General features: G+C 34.9%; 1 protein-coding gene and 1 non-coding gene across 2 annotated transcripts in view; both read right to left on the bottom strand.

Moving 5' to 3' along the window:
• The window catches only part of WWP1 (WW domain containing E3 ubiquitin protein ligase 1), a 92,719-nt gene that overhangs the window by 34,575 nt on the left and 36,944 nt on the right, over window positions 1-21,200 (bottom strand). Inside the window, exons 4-8 of the mRNA XM_073794246.1 lie at window positions 14,754-14,892; window positions 13,982-14,106; window positions 4,814-4,951; window positions 4,651-4,717; window positions 1,427-1,611 (exon numbers count right to left, since the gene is read on the bottom strand). Coding sequence (XP_073650347.1) covers window positions 1,427-1,611; window positions 4,651-4,717; window positions 4,814-4,951; window positions 13,982-14,106; window positions 14,754-14,892 — 654 coding nt within the window. The remainder of the gene's footprint in view (window positions 1-1,426; window positions 1,612-4,650; window positions 4,718-4,813; window positions 4,952-13,981; window positions 14,107-14,753; window positions 14,893-21,200) is intronic.
• LOC117308773 (U6 spliceosomal RNA) lies at window positions 20,840-20,949 on the bottom strand. Its single transcript, XR_004522954.1, has one exon. It is a non-coding gene; the product is annotated as a U6 spliceosomal RNA (small nuclear RNA).

Raw genomic sequence — 21,200 nt, 5'->3', positions numbered from 1 at the left:
GCCGAATCCTAACCACTGGACCGCCCAGAAATTCCCAATAGGAGCTATTTTAACTGGTCTGTTCTTAATTTAGAGACAATCCTGAATAATCTAAAATGTTTCCTTTTCCCTTTTGCTAATAAATCTGAGGCAAATGTTCTTACCAGAAAGGATACCAGAATCAGAAAATAAATGCATTCTGCTCACTAATTTCACCCTGTTTATCTGTGTTTATCTTCTCTGCATTTTCCAGACACCTTAAATTAATGACTAATAAGTCTACTTATTGTGGGTACTTAGGATCTTTAAGTCTATCTTTTTTAAAAAAAGGGCAGCATTAATAAATTACATTTTCAAAAAACCATTCATGTCAGTTCCCACATTTACAAAAAACTCACCAAATGCATGGTAAATATCCCCCCAATCTTGGGTATAAATATACAATAGTCTTATCTATAAACCCATCTATTTTCATTTAATTACTAAATTACTTCCTTACATGTTTCTACTTTTTAATACTTTCCCATAAATAGATGAAGGAAAGAATATAGGCTCCGGAATGAAAAAAATAGGATTCCAACTCTAGCCCCAAGACATACGCTAGTAATCTGAAGCAAGTCCTAAGATTTGAGTTTCAAGAAATTCATCTGGGGCTTCCCTGGTGGCGCAGTGGTTGAGAGTCCGCCTGCCATGCAGGGGACATGGGTTTGTGCCCCGGTCCGGGAGGGTCCCACATGCCGCGGAGCGGCTGGGCCCGTGAGGCATGGCCACGGAGCCTGCGCGTCTGGAGCCTGTGCTCCGCTGCGGGGGAGGCCACAACAGTGAGAGGCCCGAGTATCGCAAAAAAAAAAAAGAAAGAAATTCATCTGAGTTAATTTATAAAGATCAAACAAAAAATGATTTATGAATATTACAGCTGAATCCATCGAAAGACAGGATTATAGAAAAAAGTCTTCCTTAGGCAGTCCTTCTATAATAGAATAAGAGTTACTCTTAGAAAATATAAAACTTTTGGAGAGTTACATCAGCTCACAGTACATTTTACTACTAAGTTATGTGCCAAGAAGTAAATATTTGTATGGTAAAAGGTTAGGAACCATTCATTACTAACAAATCAATGAATTCCCTCAAGTTCTTTTAGAAATATATTCTATATTATGAATTAAATAGTATTTTTTGTAGCATACAGCCTAAGAATCTAGCTATCAAGTAAGTACTTGCTTAGTGAAATGTGTGGTTATTTCTAAACTAATACATTTTTGGAATATCTTCCTAAATAATCTAGAAAAATTCAAATTACTAGAAAAAATTTCAGGTATTGCAATCTTCACATTCATTTTATAAACTGAAGATTAAGAAAGATTGTACGATAAGAAAAGTACAGGTATAGATAATAAATTTAATTTCATTTTCATTTAAACAATGTGTCATAAGCAGCCATGCTTACCAGTGTCATTGGCAGGCTCAGATGTGAGTGGTTTTGGAGCTGGTGTGTTTTGGGGTCTGGCAGCAACCTGAGATGGAGATGAAGGTGTGTTGTCTCCATTAATTACATATGAACAGCATGAGTTTTGTACTACAGTGTTTGTAGGTACGTGATTATCTATTCCATTAGTACCTTCAGCAGCCAACCTATAAAAAAAAAAAAGAAAAAAAGCCTTACTTCAATGAATTAAGTACAATTAAATAACCTATCTATTTATTTATTTTTGGCCACGTTGGGTTTCCATTGCTGCGTGTGGGCTTTCTCTAGTTGCGGCGAGCGGGGGTTACTCTTCGTTGCAGTGCATGGGCTCCTCATTGCAGTGGCTTCTCTTGTTGCGGAGCACAGGCTCTAGGCACAGAGGCTTCAGTAGTTGTGGCGCACGGGCTTAGTTGCTCTGCGGCACGTGGGATCTTCCTGGACCAGAGCTCAAACCTGTGTCCCCCGCATTGGCAGGCGGACTCCCAACCACTGTGCCACCAGGGAAGTCCACAATTAAATAACTTTTCATCAGAAGTTTCATAAGAAATATTTACCAAGCTCTTAACATTGAAGCAAAATGATAGGTATAAAAGAGTAATGAACAAAAGATACCCTGATTACTTTTCTAACAGGTTATTTTTTACATTTTATTACATACTTTGCTATATTAAAGTTTAAATTACTTTCGGTTCTAAGTGTATACACACTATAAGATAAATGTATCAATATATTGAGATATACAAATATACTAAGTCAAAATGAATTCAGTCCCTCAAACCAATGTTCAATTTGTACATTTTAAATAGTCTTAAATAGACTTAAATAGCCTTAAGAATATTAATATTTATTTTAAAATGCTCTGAAAGTATTTTCAAAAAGGTCATGAAACTTATAAAAATCAATTCCAAACTGTTTATTGGAACTTTATTGAATACTGCAAGACCAAAAAATTCTTAAAAAATTGATCACAAGTTATTATGTACTAGCACTAAAATAATGAGTACATGATGATCAGAAAAAGCGAAATATTATATCCCAGAGTTAGAAGAATTTACAGTGCATTCATACTGCAATAAATGTATCTACAACTACAAAATCAAACACTTTGGCAGGGAGTTAGGCAATACCATGTAAGTGACCAAGAGAGGTTTTCCATATACACAGGTCACCCTGTATCTCTTCTCCAGAGAGCAGCCTTAATTTTTAAAAAAATATAAATCAGATCACATCTCAGTTGTTTGTCCCACCCCATCTATCTCTCTGATCTATTTCTCTCCAAGTTCTTCCTTGCCCACCTTGCAGGAGACATACTAGTAAATTAATTTTATATGAAAATCATGCTGAAAAGTCTTCAAATGTTTATTATAAATTATTAGACACAGGGAGTAAAATTATAATGACTTAGAAGATTATCAAAGAAAGGTTAAATATATTCTAGAGTTATAAGAGTCTGCAGAGCATAAATTAACTAGAAATAGGGTCTTTTTACTTGTTATTTCCTCTGTCTGGAATGCTCTTCCCTGAAATCTCTCCATGGATGGTACATTTTTGGCCTTTTAATTTTAGTTCGAATGGCACTTCCTCAGAGATGATCCCCTGACATTTCTCTTTAAAACAGGCTTCTTTACATTCCTGTCACCCTGTCCTGTGTTTCAATGACTTCATAGTTCTTATTGCTATCTCCAATTAGCTAATTTATTTCTTCACTTGTTTACTGACTACCTCTATCCCACCAGAATGAAAATTTCACAGGAACAGGACTGTATCCTTAGTGCCTAGACTAGTGTCTGGCACCAAACAGGCACTCAGTAAGTATCTGTACGATAAACGATACTTTCCCTTGTCACCTATATATTTGGAATGAGATGTGTTGAGGAACTTCAGGCAGGTGAAGTTTTGAAAAATTTCCCAAGTGATTTTGATTTGTACACCCCTCCCAAGACACCCAGCAAGGATCAGTGATCTGGCAGTCCAAGTAAAAGAACCCAACTCAAGTTCTCCTGGTGCTTGTAGAACTAATCTTTGATTCAAAATGTGTTACTATACAATAAACAATATTAGGTTTTAGCTTGGTAGTGATTCAAGCTCCTTTATCCATCTAAAATTGTATTTCAAAAATTATTAAGAACAGATATATATATGTACATATATATAGATGCACACACGCTAATGCATTTTAATCTACCTGTTGTACCCTTTCAGTCCTGAATTTTCTCAGTGTAAATTATAATGTGGATACTAAATAAATTTAAGCCAAATATATATTCAGAAGACATACTGATCTGTTCAAGTGCTCTATGAAAATCATTTAATGGCAATTTAGGAGTAATATTAGTAACTGCAGATTAATGAAAGTCACACTTTGTCATATACTGGCATGCTTTTTCAAATGCAACAAGTCAATTTTACAGCAATATATTTTCATATTTTCAGGTGTTCATTCCACTATATTTGAGCTATTACATGCTTTTATTCTAATACAAATTATTTCAAACAGGAAGTCTCTATTAACTGTCATCAAATGTGAACATATGGGAATCACAGAGATGGCAGAATGATCTCTGAGGGGAGACCGCAATCTGTGCACCATCTATCTTCTAGTGATTACAGGAAGCTGCCAATTCAGACAGCAATAAGATGACCATTTCCCCACATTATCTGACTCTATTTACTGATAAAATATGCCTAAATACAGATTTTTAAAATACATTTCCAATAAAAAAGAATGAAGTTCTGACACTTGCTACAACATGGATGAACCTTATGCTAAGTAAAAGAAGCCAGTAACAAAATATCATATATTATATGATACCATTTACAAGAAATGGCCAGAACAGGCAAATCCACTGAGACAGAAGATTAGTGGCTGCAGGAGCTGGGAGGAAAGAGGGATGGAGAGAGAATGTTCATGTGTACAGAGTTTCTTTTTGAAGATGGTAAGAATGTTCTGAAATTAGACAGCAGTGATGGTTACCCAACTCTGTTAACCTAAAAACCACTGAAATATACACGTTATTCTTATGATATGTGTATTATCTCATTAAAGCTGTTATTTTTCTAAAAACTACTTTGATAAGAATTCAACCAAATGATATGCTTAGATACAAGCTTTTAAATTCTATGGCAAACTCTAAACTAAGGTTTAAAACTTCATATGTGGGAAATGTTAATTACTTTGTCACAAATACTAAAATAAAGCATTCTACCTGGTGGTTGTCCTTGCTGAAGGGTCTCCATTTTCATGTAAGGCATCACCATTTTGCTGTATTTCCACTGAATGACAAAAAAGAAAGACACTAGGTTTTTATATACTTCTTGCTGTTTTTTTTTTCCTTCAAATTTTGAAAACACATGAAGTTATTAGCTTACTGGTTGGGGATGAGCTGCAGTTTGTTCTATTTTCTTGCTCAATCACCAGTCCATCAAGCACAACTGTTAATTCACCAGTTTGCACAACACCATTCTTGGTTTCCAAGGAAAGTTTTAATTGTTCTTTCACTCTTTCCACTAGGGGGAAAAAAAACCCCTAATTTAAACACTTTTGTTATATACAAAAATATGTTTTAGAAATCAAAACTACATATCAAGAATTACTCTAATTCAGTGCTTGACGGCTACATGTGGAAAGAATTATATGTGTTTTTATCTATGGGCCCTTCTATACTACACCAGAATCACTTCCTTTCTCACCTAGTTGAATAACTCCTTTCCCTCTACCACATACTTTCAATATCACCTTTAATTGCCCCTTTGCACAGCATAAACCTCTGAGAATATACAAATATATCTAGATAATAAGCTCAGCAATTGCCTAAACTTGTTCTTTGTCCCAAGGTACCACATAAGACTTGTGGTTAAGGCAAAATTTCTGCAGGAGAGTCAGGGGGTTTGGTTCTTAATCCCAGCTCAGGAACTTCTAGCTGTATTTGAGTAAGTAGTCAAAGTAGTCAAGCTACCTAAAGCCTCAGTTTCCTCATTACAAAATGGAGATAATAGAAGCATCAAACTAAAGGAACTGTCATAAGGTCCAAATGCAAAGCCACAGAGAAAGTTCTTAGCACCACATCTGACACACAGTAAGTGCTCAATAAATGGTAATAGTTTATTATTTCTTTTTCATATAAGGCCAAATATTTCTTCCTATTATTAGGATATCTAATTCTTACTTAAACTCAAAGTCATTTTGCTTCAACTTCTCCTATCCCACAGAATACATATCAAAAGTATTAGTGATCCCATTATTATCCAAAATGAGGCCAGTTACTTCAATCTGATCTTCACTTCTGAAATCATGAAACATATTTCTTCTTAGATTATGTCCTTGACTTTGGTCCCTCCTATATTTAACAAATTTGTTGGGGTTTTTTTTCCATTTACCAAATGTCTAGCACAAACATATTGACTAATTACCCAAGTACAGAAAATATAAGACAAAAAAAAAATCTGTAACAACTAACCATTAGACAGGAATTCTTTGCAAAAAATTTAAAAACCATGTAATAAAGAAAACCTTGTAGAAGACCTACCCCAACCATTTTCACCACCATAAACCTCATTTCCACTCCACATCACAAAATCAACATTAATAAAAACAGAGAAACTAGAGGACATATTAATATTAAAGTACCAAAAAAAAAAAAAACCCCAACCCTACAAAACCATGAATTTCAGTTTTATCTAGATTCTAATAATCTATGTCTGAAGAAAACTATATTGACTACCATTCTATTTCATTTTTGTCACCTTTCTCTATTTAAAGTATCTGGAATTTGGAGGTTCAGCTCTCGTTCCTAAAATATTTAGCTATTTGAGTAGATTCTTAAAGAATAGCCTTTTACTCAATAGGCTTTGAATAGATTCTTAAAGAATGGCCTATATGGGAAAAGAATCTAAAAAAGAGTGGATATATGTATTCACTTTGCTGTACACCTGAAACTAACACTACATTGTAGATCAACCATACTCCAATAAAAATTAAAAAAAAAAAGAATAGCCTTACAAAATCACTTTAAAGTAGGTCTCTTGGTAGTAAATTCTCTCATTTTTTTAAAATCTGTAAATGTTTGGAGTCTCATCCTGCAAGATTTGTTGGACATGCCGACTTTGTATTGATAATGATCTCTCAACTCTTTGAAGATATTTTTCCACCATCTTATCCTATTACTGCTAATTATGTAAGCCTGATTTACAAATCTTTGCAAATGACCTGTTTTTCTCCATAGCTGCTTTTTTTTGTCTTTGGTGTCATGAATTTCACTTTGATGAAAGCATGACCTCCTCTTTATCATCCTTCTTTGGATATCAATGAATCCAGGGGCCAGCAAACTATAGACCATAGGCCAAATCTGGCCCATTACCTGTTTTTGTAAATAAGGTTTTAGTTGAACACAGCCATGCTCATTCATGTACATATTTTCTATGGCTGCTTTCCAACTACAATGGAAGAGCCGAATAGGTGCAACAGAGATTATATGACCTGCAAAGCCTAAATATTTACCATCTGGTCCTTTACAGAAAATGTTTGCTAACTTCTGCTTATGGGTGGCTTCTTACAATTTGTGATCTTTGATGCTGAGTTCATTTTCTGATATTAATCTAAGGGTAATCTTTGGGCTTTAGTACAGGCGGGGTCAGTTTCTTATTCTTTCAGTGGTGTGAGGGCACCCCAAGAGTCAAGACTACAGGAGTCTAAGCTCAGCTCCCCTAGCTGGCTGTCAGCCAAAAGTGCTATCAGCATCATCCACTAAACTAACTCTAGTTCATAAGGTTTTGTCTTTTTTTTTTTTTTTTTTTTTCCGGAAGAACGGGGCCGTTGGAGACCACCCCTGCCTCTTTGCAAAACTCATCAATGCCACAGAAACTCGTCCTATCCAGGACCTAACTGTTCTGCAGTGGGAGGTTGTTCATAACATCTAGCCTTTCACAATTATAACATGGAAGATTGGGATATAACATTTCTGAGTCATAAAATTGGAAGGACTTATCACATAAATAATTCTCTCTACGTGTGTGTTGAGAGGGGCTGGAATATGAGGGTATTATTCTATTACAGTATAAACAAGCCAACTCAGACATATTCATCCATTCAATATGTGATTGCCTAGTGTGTGGCGGATAGTGCAATCTGGGAAAGCAGGATAAACCCTGACCAGCCTAAAGTAGACCTCCTCCCTACCATTACTCCACTTATTTCCTTCAATGGACTTACCACCAGAATTGGGGGGGGGGTGGGCGCAGCGGGGTCCATCTCCCCAACTAAACTGAAGTCTCCAATAGAGCAGAGATCTTATTCAGCTAATTCAGTGATGTATCCTCAGTATCTGACAGAAGGTAGGTGCTTAATAAAATAAACTATTAAGATAGAGCCATCCTCAGGAAACTTACAAGGCAGGCAGTAGCTGATTATTTCCTACCTCCTGGACATTCTTCCTTAGTTTTAATTGGGGAAAAGAACAGTCTGAACCTGAGTTTCTAGGAAGCTACATATATGACTAGACAATTTATTCTTTCATCACGGACTTGTCAAAAACACACACTCTCTCTGTCCCCACAGAAAACAACAGATCTTCAAAAATCTTGGTTTTCAAGACATTTTACAGAATTAGATTTAACTGAGTCACATTCTGAAGCTATTTTTTTCTTGCACACAGTATTATCTACTGCTAAGTAACAAATTATCCTAAAATTCAGTCACTTAAAATAACAAGAGTCACTTAATACTGCTCACAGTTTCTGTGGGCCAGGAATTTGGGAGGGGTGGGAAAATCTGCCTAAAGGGTAGCTCGTACACAGAGCTGACAATTTGGGATTGACTGCTGAGAAGAAGCCTCAGTTCCTCTCCACTTGGGCCCCTCTACAGACCTGTGGAGAGTCTTCACAGCAGTGACTTTCTTCCCGGAGTGAGTAATCTAAGAGACCAGGGCAAAAGCTGAAATGTCTTCACTGACCAAGTCTTGGAGGTCGTATACCATTACTTCTGCATATTCTATTGGTCATACAGACCATCTCTGTTTCAACGTGGGAGGGGACTACACAAATGTACGAAATAGCAGAAGATAGGAATGTATTATAACAGAATGTATTATATACATTATATAATATAGGAATGTATTATAACAGAATTTGAGAAAAGAACGAGTACATTAGGCTACAAAAGCTTGTAGTAACAATCCCAGGAATAACCAGGTCTTCTGAATCCTAAGTCTTTCTATTATATCATACTATGAGTCAATGTGTTAGGTTCCCATCTTCTATCATGTAACAAAATAAATTTCAGAATTTATAAAAGAAATTAAAGTAAAAATAAAGTAAAAAATGTGGAAGAAAATAGATAACTATTAAATATAAGGACTGGAAAGGATTCTTTGAGAATAATAACAATGGAAAATGAATACACTTTAATGACTGAAATAATATTAAACTTCTATAAATCAAAACTGGGGACAAATATAGAGGCAAATGATTGGGAGAAAAAACTAAGAGCTTTTATAAATCAGTGAGGAAAAAACGAAATCAATAAAAAATGTACAAAGAACATGACAATCACAAATGATGAAATACGAATGATCAATAAACATCTGACTTTATTAATAGTTAAAGAAACACTCTGGTAAGAAAAATATACATTTTTTTAATCTATTAGTGGGGCGTATATTTCCAAATGGGCACTCTCAGATGCTACATTTTGTGTACAAATTATTGTAACTTTTCAGGAAAGCAACTAGACAGCCATGCATAGCTAGAGGCTTAAAACTGTTCATTCCCTTTCACCTAGTAATTTCAATCCTAAAAATCTTTCTAAAGAACAGAAATGCATTTATCACCAGTAATGAAAAAACTGTTTGTTCAAAACCTTGGCTTAAAATATCTTAGTTTGTGCTGATGCTAAGTGAATTTTAAAAAGAGAACTTAAGACTTAGTAAACTAAACAAATAACTAGTATTGACTAAGTAAATAAGGCTAAAAGAAACTGCTTTAATAAACTTAAATTTGACTATGCTCTGTCTTCTATCATAAATGACACATTTCTCTGCTCTGTTTCCCTACCATTTAATGTAAAGAGATAATTTTCACTGTAAAATCATTTTGGACATAATTCAATTTGAAGTGATTTTAATGGATTTCAAAATACTTTTGTTGACAAAAGCTACTAACGCCATAAAAAATTAAAAAATAAAAAAAAAACAGTGCAATTCCAGTGTTTGAAAGGCAGCCATCTGACTCCTCTCTGGAATGTTTAAAGTGGCTCTGTCAGTTTCAAAATTGAAATATAAAATGAAGTTCTGTATTCACTTCAACCTTGGAATTAGCTACACTATTCTTACACTGTTCACCCATGAATATGATGACAAAGATTTTCTCCTGGCCCAAATTCAATTCAGGCTCCTCTGAGGCACCTTCTCCACTAGGCCTCAACCTTGGCCCATAAATACTGCAAACTCTCAGCACAAAAGATTTTATCCACCCTACTCTCCCCAAAGTTAAAAGACTTCTAACAACTCAAGGAGACCCTAGCCAGCCTTGAAAGAATTTACTGTTTGATCAAGGCAACACCTGTGACAGGCCACCCTTTCTAAAAGCATTTATTAAAACAGCTTATAATGGTGGATCCTTCCTCTGTCCCTTTAAGATGTATATGTGTCTCCTACTCAGGGACCTGAAAGCTATTTGTCTGAAATGTAATCATCAGGAAGGATGGATCTTAGTCAGTCTTAGTCTCTGTGGGAGAATAAAATTCTCAATAATAGAGAAAGCTGGCCTAACTGCATTCACACTGATCAACTCTTGTAATTTTTCACTTCCTTAACTCCACTTAGCTTCCATTCACCCCTCTTTCTACTCCTTCATTCTTCCTTTGAAAGGCCCAATTACCTCTGTATAAACTGAAGCTGAGTTCAGATCAAGCTGGACCCTCTTCCTTATTGCAAAAGTATATTACTGATTAAAATATGTCCTTACCACTAGTGTTTGGCTTTTTCTTTGACAACAGAAGGATTTTTCCTTTGCAATTTAAGAAATAGTAGATTTGAGAGAAAGAAATATACCTCATATATCAGTATCTAATGCTACTGACATAAAAAAAAGAGCTAAAAATACCACATATTTCTGCAAAGCCAATGAAATAATTTCCATAATTTAGAACAGTGTTCAAGTGATCCCAACACATAACTAACTAAAGGCTGAGGTGCAAATGATGGCTTAAATCCACAAAAGTTCTGAGACAGAGTATCAGAGGATTGCATGGGTTTGGACGCCATCCAACTAGGCTTATTACACAAAACAAATTCAGGTTAAGGACTTGAAGGCTCGCTAGGATTTAAATGTGAAGAAGTGAAAGAACTTCCCTAGTAAGTTGCAGTCGGATTTTTACTGGGAAAATACAGATGGTTTTATATTGGATTAGCTGAGAATTTTATTTAAGGCTACGGATGACTGTAACAATTCATACTATACCATGAAGGTTGAAAGTAAATATATTCAGGAAAAAACAACCTATTCAAATGAATTAATCCTCTGCCCTTACCCCAAATATATCAGGAGAAGGGATACATCAAAACATGAACTTATGAGAAAAAATGTCAAGGCCCTGAGTATAGGAAGAAATTAGCCTCATAAATTTGAAGAGAGGCATGTTCAAGTGCTAAACCAAGAGGCTGAATCAAAGACAACCAAGGATTTTATCAATTATGAGTACGTTTATAAATTCTACAGGTTGTCTAGAACCATGTTAACTTCCCATTACTTCTATTCAAAATTAAGCAACTAAGAATAAGAAAACCTGTGCTCTAGTCAAAACTGCAATTACTTCTTGCTTGAGCAATTCACTTAGATTAATTTATTTAATCAGTGAAATAAGTGACTGGGATTAATGCCCACAGGCATTTAAGTCTGCCTTTAAAGCACTATGATTCTATCACAGCTTTAAATTTTTGAAATTAATTTACTTCCCTTTTGTTATAGGCTGAATTGTGTCCCCCCCCAACCCCATCCCATTCATATGTTTATCATATGTTTAAGTCCTAACCTCTGGTACCTCAGAAGGTGACTTTATTTGGAAACACGATCTTTAAAGAGATAATTAAGTTAAAATGAGGTCATCACGGTGGCCCTAATCCAATATGACTGGTGTCCTTTTAAGAACAGGTAATTTGGATATGGATACACACACGCACAGGGAAGACAATGTGACGATATAAGGCAAAGATGGCTATCTACAAGCAAAGAAGAGAGTCTTCTGAAAAAACCAACCCTGTCAACACCTTGATCTCAGACTTCTAGCTTCCAGAACTGTGAGAAAGTACATTTCTGTTGTTTAGGCCAGCGGTCCCCAACCTTTTTGGCACCAGGGACCAGTTTCATGGAAGACAATTTTTCCACAGACTGGGGGGGTGGGGGTGGGGGTGGGGGTATGGTCCAGGCAATAATGCGAGCCATGGGGAGCAGCAGATGAAGCTTCGTTCGCTCGTCCACCACTCACCTCCTGCTGTGAGGCCCGGTTCCTAAGAGGCCACGGACCGCTACTGGTCCGTGGCCCAGGGGTTGGGGACCCCTGGTTTAGGCGACCCAGTCTGTGGTATTTTGGTATGGCAGCCCTGGAAAACTAATACACTTTTCAATTTTCAAAAGAAAAAAAAAATTACTGACTGCCTAAGGTGTATAAGATGCTGCTACTACGATTTCTGAAGCCACTGACTTCAGACATGTACGAATGTTTATAAAATTTTGTTTCTCCTCTGAGCATATTCTGCTCAATTAAATCATGAGAGATAGCTTTAAGTTTATACAATTTATAAGAGTTTCAATTCCAAGTATATAGACATTACAACCTTCCTACAAAATTACTTTGGCAGATAAATATTATAATCTTTGTTATGAAGGTTCAGTACAGTCTAATATAACAGATTTGGAAACAATCTAAATGGCAACAGTATGAGCATGGTTTAAAAATTACAGTTTGTGATAAAACATTATGAAACTACTAAATTAGCTTTCAAAGAATACCACTAAATTACACAGAGAAATGCACATGATATAACACTGAGAGCTAAGAAGAACATGAAACTGAGTATGATCTCGATTATTATACACATACACGTGTAGACAAAAATTCATCAAAATATTAGCACTCATTATCTCTGGGTTGTGAGATTATGAGAAATAACTTTTGTACTAGAAAAGAGGTCCCATGCAAAAGCTTAATCCAGAGCAGAAATAGCATATAAATAGTTGAAACCAAATAATCAATTCTGAAATAACATAGGTTAACTGAAGTATGACATATTTATACCAATAATGTCATAGAGCCCAGAAAAAAGTACAAATCCAGCCACCATCAGACCAAGCAAGGTACTGTATGCTTACAAGACCTACTACTTATTTCTGTAACCAAGATGAATTGAATGACCAAAAGCCATGACATAGCAGGGAATTAAACTTTCAGTGCTTAAAAGAAGATTTTTTTTTAAAAATCACTGTACATAAAAACTAGTATGGCTTTTACATTTTCTTGACTCATATAACTCTTTATGTCCAAAAACAGATTTTTCAGTTACACATGAATGTTTTTTTGTTAAAAACTTTCAAAAAATTAACTTATCTTAAAAATTAGCATTTTAACCCTTAACCTAGCACATCTGTTAGGAGTAAGAAAACTTCCAAGGAAATAAGATGAACATAAAGATTTAGAGCGGTATTAGTTTGAGTGAACTATTAGAAACCTAAATATCAAATAATAAATTAGTTAAATCATAAACTATGAGTCCAGTTTTTAATATTCTTTGGATAACACAGTATTTTGAGAATTTGATAAAAGCAATGAACTCTCCTCAGAATCAGAAATACATGTATATATCCCCAAGTTTTTGCATACCATGATAGGGAGTTTACAAATAATTGAAGCTTAAACTACTTTAAGAATCCTCACACTAGAAAAATTTAATATGATGGAAACATAACGCTCATATTATATTTTTAAATGAAAAAAAGAAGAGACTAAACCAGTAGATACAAAGAAGAAAAAAAATTTACATCTATGAATGAGAGACCAAATTATTGGGAAGGGTTATCCTTGGATAGTAAAAATTACAGATAATTTTTATATTCCTCTGTGATTTTCTATATTCTCCATATTTTCTAAAATGAACTAGTTAGATAATAAAAAAAGAAACTTTAAGAGTTAGAATTTATTTTGTACAAACAAAATTGTTATTAGCCAAGAAACAAAGTAGAGTAGGTTCAGATAATGATCATTTTTTTCAAGTCTTTATGTATATAATAAATCACTGATGGTCACTGATAACTGGGTATACTCATGGATGGCTGGGATTATTTTGTATAAATTTGTTGGACAGAGAAATGCCAGGGTAAATATTTCCTATTTCGCATAATGCTATAAACTTAAAAGCAATCATAGGCAATAAATGAAGTCCTCCTTTATAAATACAAAACTTTTTTTTTTTTTGCTTTTGGACTTCAGAATATTTTCAAAGTGTCTAAAATAAACTTTTAAAGAAACAAAGACTAGAACAAAAAACTTACATTTTCTATTGTGTATTAACAGAGCTTGTTTCAAATCTATTGTTGCTCTTCCTAATAAAGCATCTGCTTTTAAAGTGTGATGACTCCAAACTCGAAATTCCAATGTAGTCTGTGGGGTCACATTTCTGTAAGAGTAAAATTATAACAAATATACAGGAGAGTTCGGTTTACTTCAATAATTCTGAAAAGCCATAAATTCAGTTTATTTGAGGAAAAAATATTATATGAAACAGTAAACCACATGAATTATAAATAAAAACAAATATTTACTTTCAAGTACATTAGGACTTTAATACCCAGATTAAAAGTTTTTGTAATTAACAAACCAAAGCACCAGCAATACATCAAATGTCTTATTAAGACTTCAAAATAACACAATTTCTACTCGAACTAATACCTAAAGATTTAAGACAGTTGATTGCATTGGTTATAACACTTTTACTATACACAAATTTATAACATTATATTTCAGAAATGCCAAATGATTTTCTACCCTATTTATTTTTATAAGACAATAAGAAAAAATATCGCTATATGGAAAACATTAGTTTGTAAAGCAAAAACAAGGACTATTACGCTTCATTTCTAAATAAAATCAAAGAAACCAAAATTTTTTTCATACTTAAAATTGTCTAGTCACACTAAAAAATAGCATTCCTTACTCTGAAGTCATCTTACCAAAAAAACCCAAAAAATACCACCAAAAGAAAAACATTCCAAGAAGCACACTCTCTTTTAAAAATTTTGCATTCTTTATATACCAGATACTTACACAGTTAGCTGTTCATCCCATTTTGGATTAGAAGAACTACTGGATTTTGCTGTTTTCTTACTTTCTCCATCTACAACTACTTCTGTATATATTGCTGTTCCAAACCAGTTCTTTTTTCTTTTTAGTTTGGCACTAGAAACTAACAGAAACATGATAATCACTAGTGAATATATTTAGCCACAAAGTAGTATAAATCAATAAAAATGGAATTGTGCGTCTTGTGCAACTCAAACTATTTTCACTGGCAGGATGGAGAAACAATATAAAAGGGCTACTGTTAATGCCTGAGAACCATTTGACTTTAACAGCTTTACTGAAGTAATTCACATAGCATATAATTCACCCATTTAAACTGCACAATAGTTTTAATATATTCACAGAGTTGTGCAACCATCACCGTAAGTAATTTTAAAACATATTCATTACCCCCAAAAGAAACCCCATATCATTAAGCAGTCACCCTCCTATTCCATCCCACTTCCTCCCCACCAGCCCTAGGCAACTATTAACCTATTCTGTCTCTATAGATTTGCCTATTCTGGACAATTCATATAAATGAAATGGTCTTTTGTGACTGGCTTCTTTCACTTAGCATACTTTCAAAGTTCATCCATGTTGTAGTATGTACCAGTATTTTCATTCATTTTATTGACAAATAATATTCCACTGTATAGGCATACCACTTTTTATTTATCCACTCAGCAGTTGATATAGACATTTGGGTTGTTTCCACTTTTGGGCTACTGTGTATAATACTGCTATAAACATTCATGTACAAATAGAACTACCATATGACCCAGCAATCCCACTACTGGGCATATACCCTGAGAAAACCAAAATTCAAAAAGAGTCATGTACCAAAATGTTCATTGCAGCTCTATTTACAATAGCCCGGAGATGGAAACAACCTAAGTGCCCATCATCAGATGAATGGATAAAGAAGATGTGGCACATATATACAATGGAATATTACTCAGCCATAAAAAGAAACGAAATTGAGCTATTTGTAATGAGGTGGATAGACCTAGAGTCTGTCATACAGAGTGAAGTAAGTCAGAAAGAAAAAGACAAATACCATATGCTAACACATATATATGGAATTTAAGAAAAAAAAAATGTCATGAAGAACCTAGGGGTAAGGCAGGAATAAAGACGCAGACCTCCTAGAGAACGGACTTGAGGTTATGGGGAGGGGGAAGGGTGAGCTGTGACAGGGCGAGAGAGAGTCATGGACATATACACACTAACAAACGTAGTAAGGGAGATAGCTAGTGGGAAGCAGCCGCATGGCACAGGGATATTGGCTCGGTGCTTTGTGACAGCCTGGAGGGGTGGGATAGGGAGGGTGGGAGGGAGAGAGACGCAAGAGGGAAGACATATGGGAACATATGTTTATGTATGACTGATTCACTTTGTTGTAAAGCAGAAACTAACACACCATTGTAAAGCAATATACCCCAATAAAGATGTTAAAAAAAAAAAAAAAGGAGGGAGGGAACAAGATGGTCAGTAGAGGAAAGGGCTGGGCCTTCAGTAGGAAAAAAAAAAAAAATTAATATCCAGAATATATAGAGGACACCAAAAATATAACAACAGAAAGACAAACAACCTGATTCAAAAACAAGGGCTTGAACAGACATTTCTCTAAAGAAGATATATGAATGGCCAGTAAGCACATGAAAAAAATGTTCAGTGTCACCAATCATTAGGGAAACGCAAATCAAAACCAAAATGAGATACCACCTCACATCCATTAGAATGGCTACTATCGAAAAAACAGAAACAAGTACTGGTGAGGATGTAGAGAAATTAGAACCTTTGTATACTGTACATATTACCATATCATCCAGCAATTCCACTTCTAGGTATAGACCTAAAAGAATCAAAAGCAGGGTCCCAAAGAGATGTTTGCACACCTATGTTCATAAGAGCTTTATTCACAATAGCTAAAATGTGGAAGCAACAACATCAAAAGAAGGATGAAAGAGCAAAACATGGTATATACATAGCCTTAAATAGGAAGGAAATTCTGCAATATTTTACAACATGCATGAACCTTAAGGACATTATGCTAAATGAAGTAAGCCAGTCACAAAAAGACAAACACTATATGATTCCACTTACATGAGATACTGAGAATAGTCAAAATCACAGAGACAGAAAGTAGAATGGTAGCCACCAAGGGCTGGGGGCGAGCATGGGGAGTTATTGTTTAATGCATGTAGAGTTTCAGTTTTACAAATGAAGAGTTATGAAGATGGATGGTGATGATGGTTGCACAACATTATGAATGTAATTAATACCACTGAATGTACACTAAAAATGGATAAGACGATAAATTTTATGAGTGTTTTGCAGAGTAAAAAAAAAAAAAAAAAATTGAAAAAAAGAACAGCCCTAGAAGTTAACCAGGTTTTTTCAGGATGCCTGGCAGACACAAGTGTCTTCAATAATCTTATGCATCATGATAGTATTAATACTATTATTATGAGACTGTCCTATGTGTGTGTTGTGAGATAAATAAAATGAGTAGTTATGGAAAAAAAACAAACAAAAAAAAAACATTCACATACAAGTTTTTGTGTGGACGTATGTTTTCATTTTCTTGGCATATACCTAGGAGTGGAATTGCTAGGTCATATGGTAACTCTGTTGAATAAATGCCAGGCTATTTTCCACAGTGTCTGTACCATTTTACACACCCAGCAGCAGTGTATAAGAGTTCTGATTTCTCCACATCCTTGCCAACCATTTGAACTTAATACTGAACTGCATCAAGCATCAAGAGAAAGGGAAGTGTCTTCAGATTCAATTTGCCTATGAACTTCTCTGCCAGGTAGAATTCATAACTTACCTATCTGAAATTACATAAACTTTGGCAATTTTTTAAAAAATGCTTTTCCTAGAAAGTTGATTTCAAAAAAAGGAGGAGGTATCTGCCTTTTCAAAGAAAAACTTTAAAATCAAAATGTCACTAGAAGTTAATCATAACCCTTTACAGAAAGTGAATTTTAAACTGAATTTACCTGACTTGGAGGAAGACTTGTTTAATTTAGGCTAAGCATTTGATTTTTAAATAATTTTTACAACTACTAATTCAAATGGGGAATACATACTTGCAGGGAAAAGTAATGACTACCAAGTAGTAATAACTTATCAAGATCACATCTATAATCAACTACCTATGAACACTGTGGGTCTGAGATGAGAAAGGAGAAAGCCCCCTCCATGCCATACATGTACCCCATGTTAAGAATATGAACATTAACAAGCTGATGTAAGCTTCCATTCTACTGTGAGCGAACAGTAATGTAAATCAGTAGTCGCACAAATAAACCACCAAAATAGGATATGAAAAACGCTGCAGCAGAAGTAGAGTATCTGAAATACGGTAGTCCTTAATTCACATTTGAAGAACAGGAAAAGATTCAAAGGAAATACTCTACTTAAGTACTGGCAACATAAAGGAATCAAAGAGTGTTCAATGTTATGTCTGAAGTGTTACTCTCAGGGTCTTGGCAAAACTCACTTCCATCCTTCTCTGTTCCAAACTGCATTAAATTCAACACCATTGAAGTGACAGAAGGCACAGACCTCTCCCAAGAAATCCCCCAATCAAAGTTCTTCACTCCAAATAAAAGTCATTTCCTCAGTATATGCAGGACTTATCTACACACTAGAAGAAGGGGAAGAAGGGGAAGGCACTACTGGATGGTGTTAAAAGCACAGGATATCTTTTCAATAAATGGTGCTGGAACAACTGGACATGCACATGCAAACAAATAAATCTAAACACAGACCTTATACCCTTCATAAAAATTAACTCAAAATGCATCATAGACCTAAATGCAAAACACAAAACTATAAAACTCTAAGATAACACAGGAGAAAATTTAGATGACCTTGGGCATGGCAATGGATGCCATTTTAGATACAACACCAAAGGCATGATCCATGAAAGAAATATCCGATAAGGTGCACTTCATTAAAATTCAAAACTTCTGCGCTATGAAAGACAATGTCAAGAGAGTGAAAACGTAAGCCACAGACAGGGAGAAAATATTTGCAAAAGACATATCTGATAAAGAACTACTGACAAAAAAACACAAAGAACTCTTAAAAGTCAACAGTAAGAAAACAACCCCATGGGCCAAAGACCCTAACAGACACCTCACCAAAGAAGATATATGGATATGCATATGAAAAGCTCAACATCATATGTCATCAGGGAAATATAAACTAAAACAACAATGAGATACCATTACACACCTATTAGAATGGTCAAAATCTGGAACACTGACCACACCAAATGCTGGGGAGGATGTGGAACAACAGGAACTCTTATTCATCGCTGGTGGGGATGCAAAATGGTTCAGCCACTTCGGAAGACAGTTTGACGGTTTCTTAAAAACTAAACATAGGCTTACCATATGATCCAATAATTGCACTCCTTGGTATTTACCCAAAGGAGTTGAAAACTTATGTCCATACAAAAACCTCCACGTGGATATTTATAGCAGTTTTATTTATATAACTGCCAAAACTTCTAAGTAACCACCATGTTCTTCAGTAGGTGAATGGATAAACGACTGGTATATCCAAACAATGGAATATCATTCACTTCTAAAAAGAAATGTCATCAAGTCATGGAGAGACACGGAGAAAATTTAAATGCATAATACTAAGTGAAAAAAGCCAATCTGAAAAGGCTGTATCTTGCATGATTCCAATTATATAACATTTTGGAAAAGGCAAAACTATGAAGACTGTATAAAGATCAGCGGTTGCTAGGGACTGGGGAAGCATGGGTGAGGGATGAATAGATGGAGCACAGAGGATTTTTAGGGCAGTGAAAGTACTTCGTATAATACTATAATGATGGATACATGTCATTAGACTTTTGTCCAAACCCACAGAATGTACGCCACCAAGTGTGCACCCTACTGTAAACTATGAACTTAGGTGACTATGTAGGTTCATCATTTGTAATGAATGTAGCACTCTGGTGAGGGATGTTGATAATGGGGGAAGCTATGCATGTGTGGGGGTTGGCATATCTGGAAGTCTCTGTACTTTCCTCTCAATTTTGCTGTGGTTCCAAAGCTCCTCTTAAAAAAAAAGTGTTGGACACATCTGGGTTCATATTTTAACTCTGCCACTTGGCTAGACGTCTGACTTTAAGTAAGTCAATTAACCTCCCTGACCCTCAATTTTCTCATCTGAAAAATAGGGGGACAATAAACAGTACCTGATTCTTAGGATTGGTGAGTGAAGGGGTCCAAAGTACCATTCTTATCAGTGAATGCCTAGCACCCAACAATAGTGACTATTACTCTATAACTATTATGACTTACTGTATAGTATTAACTCTTCTGAGTTAATTGCAGACATATTCAAAATATATCCATTGTATATTTTTAATTGGCACAGTCTTCAATAATACCAGATGCTGGCAGGGTAAGGAAAGTAATTTTTAAAAGCTAATTTTTAATCTCACAAGGAATTCATAACATGCTGGCAAAAATGTGCATATATAATAAATAACGAGAATACTATGATTTTAAATAACCAAAAGATAACCGCATTAATTCAAATAAGAATTCTAATTAGTGGAATACATAAGATAGATTTTATTTTCCTATTTCATGAGTTTCCTTTGGTGTTATACCAGAATATCCTCTATTGTAAGGTTATATAAATATGGGAAATCTATCAGAAAAAGAGTCCTCTGTGCATGTGTTAGAATTTAATATAACAATCCCATTCATAATAATACCACCCCCCTAAAATCTAGTAATAAACATAAGAAATGTACATACATGAAGATAACTATAAAACTTTACTGATGAACATAAAAAACTTGAAGGGAATGACATGATTATCCCTGGATTTAGAAATTTTAACACTGAAAGATTTCAATATCGCCAATTTAATACTTTTTTTTTTCATTTTACTTTAAACCTTTATTTTTTGAGCAGCTTAGGTTGGCAGCAAAATTGAGGGGGATTTTTCATAAACTCTCTGCTCCCACATACGCACAGCCTTCCCTGTTACCAAAGTGGTACCTTTGTTACAACTGATAAACTAAAAATATGGAACACTTCACGAATTTGCATGTCATCCTTGTTCAGGGGCCATGCTAATCTTCTTTACATCGTTCCAATTTTTTTAGTATATGTGCTGCTGAAGCGAGCACTTTAATACATTATTTTTAAATGACCTAAATGAAAACACTAATATTGGGATTTTTGGGGGGCGGGGAGGACAGAGGAGAAGGGAAGAAAACTCTAAAATTCAAATGAAATGTAAAGAAAATTAGAGAATAATAAAGGCATATTTTAAAATGTAAAGTAATAATAGATTTCTCCCCCAATGTATTTCTTAAAAGTACTGTAAAATGAAAATAAAACAGCCTGACTGTGCTATAAGGGCAGAGGTGAAAAGAAA

The sequence above is a fragment of the Tursiops truncatus genome, chromosome 17 (assembly GCF_011762595.2).
Source record: "Tursiops truncatus isolate mTurTru1 chromosome 17, mTurTru1.mat.Y, whole genome shotgun sequence".
Taxonomy (NCBI): Eukaryota; Metazoa; Chordata; class Mammalia; order Artiodactyla; family Delphinidae; genus Tursiops; species Tursiops truncatus.
This window is presented reverse-complemented; position numbering and strand designations above follow the sequence as displayed.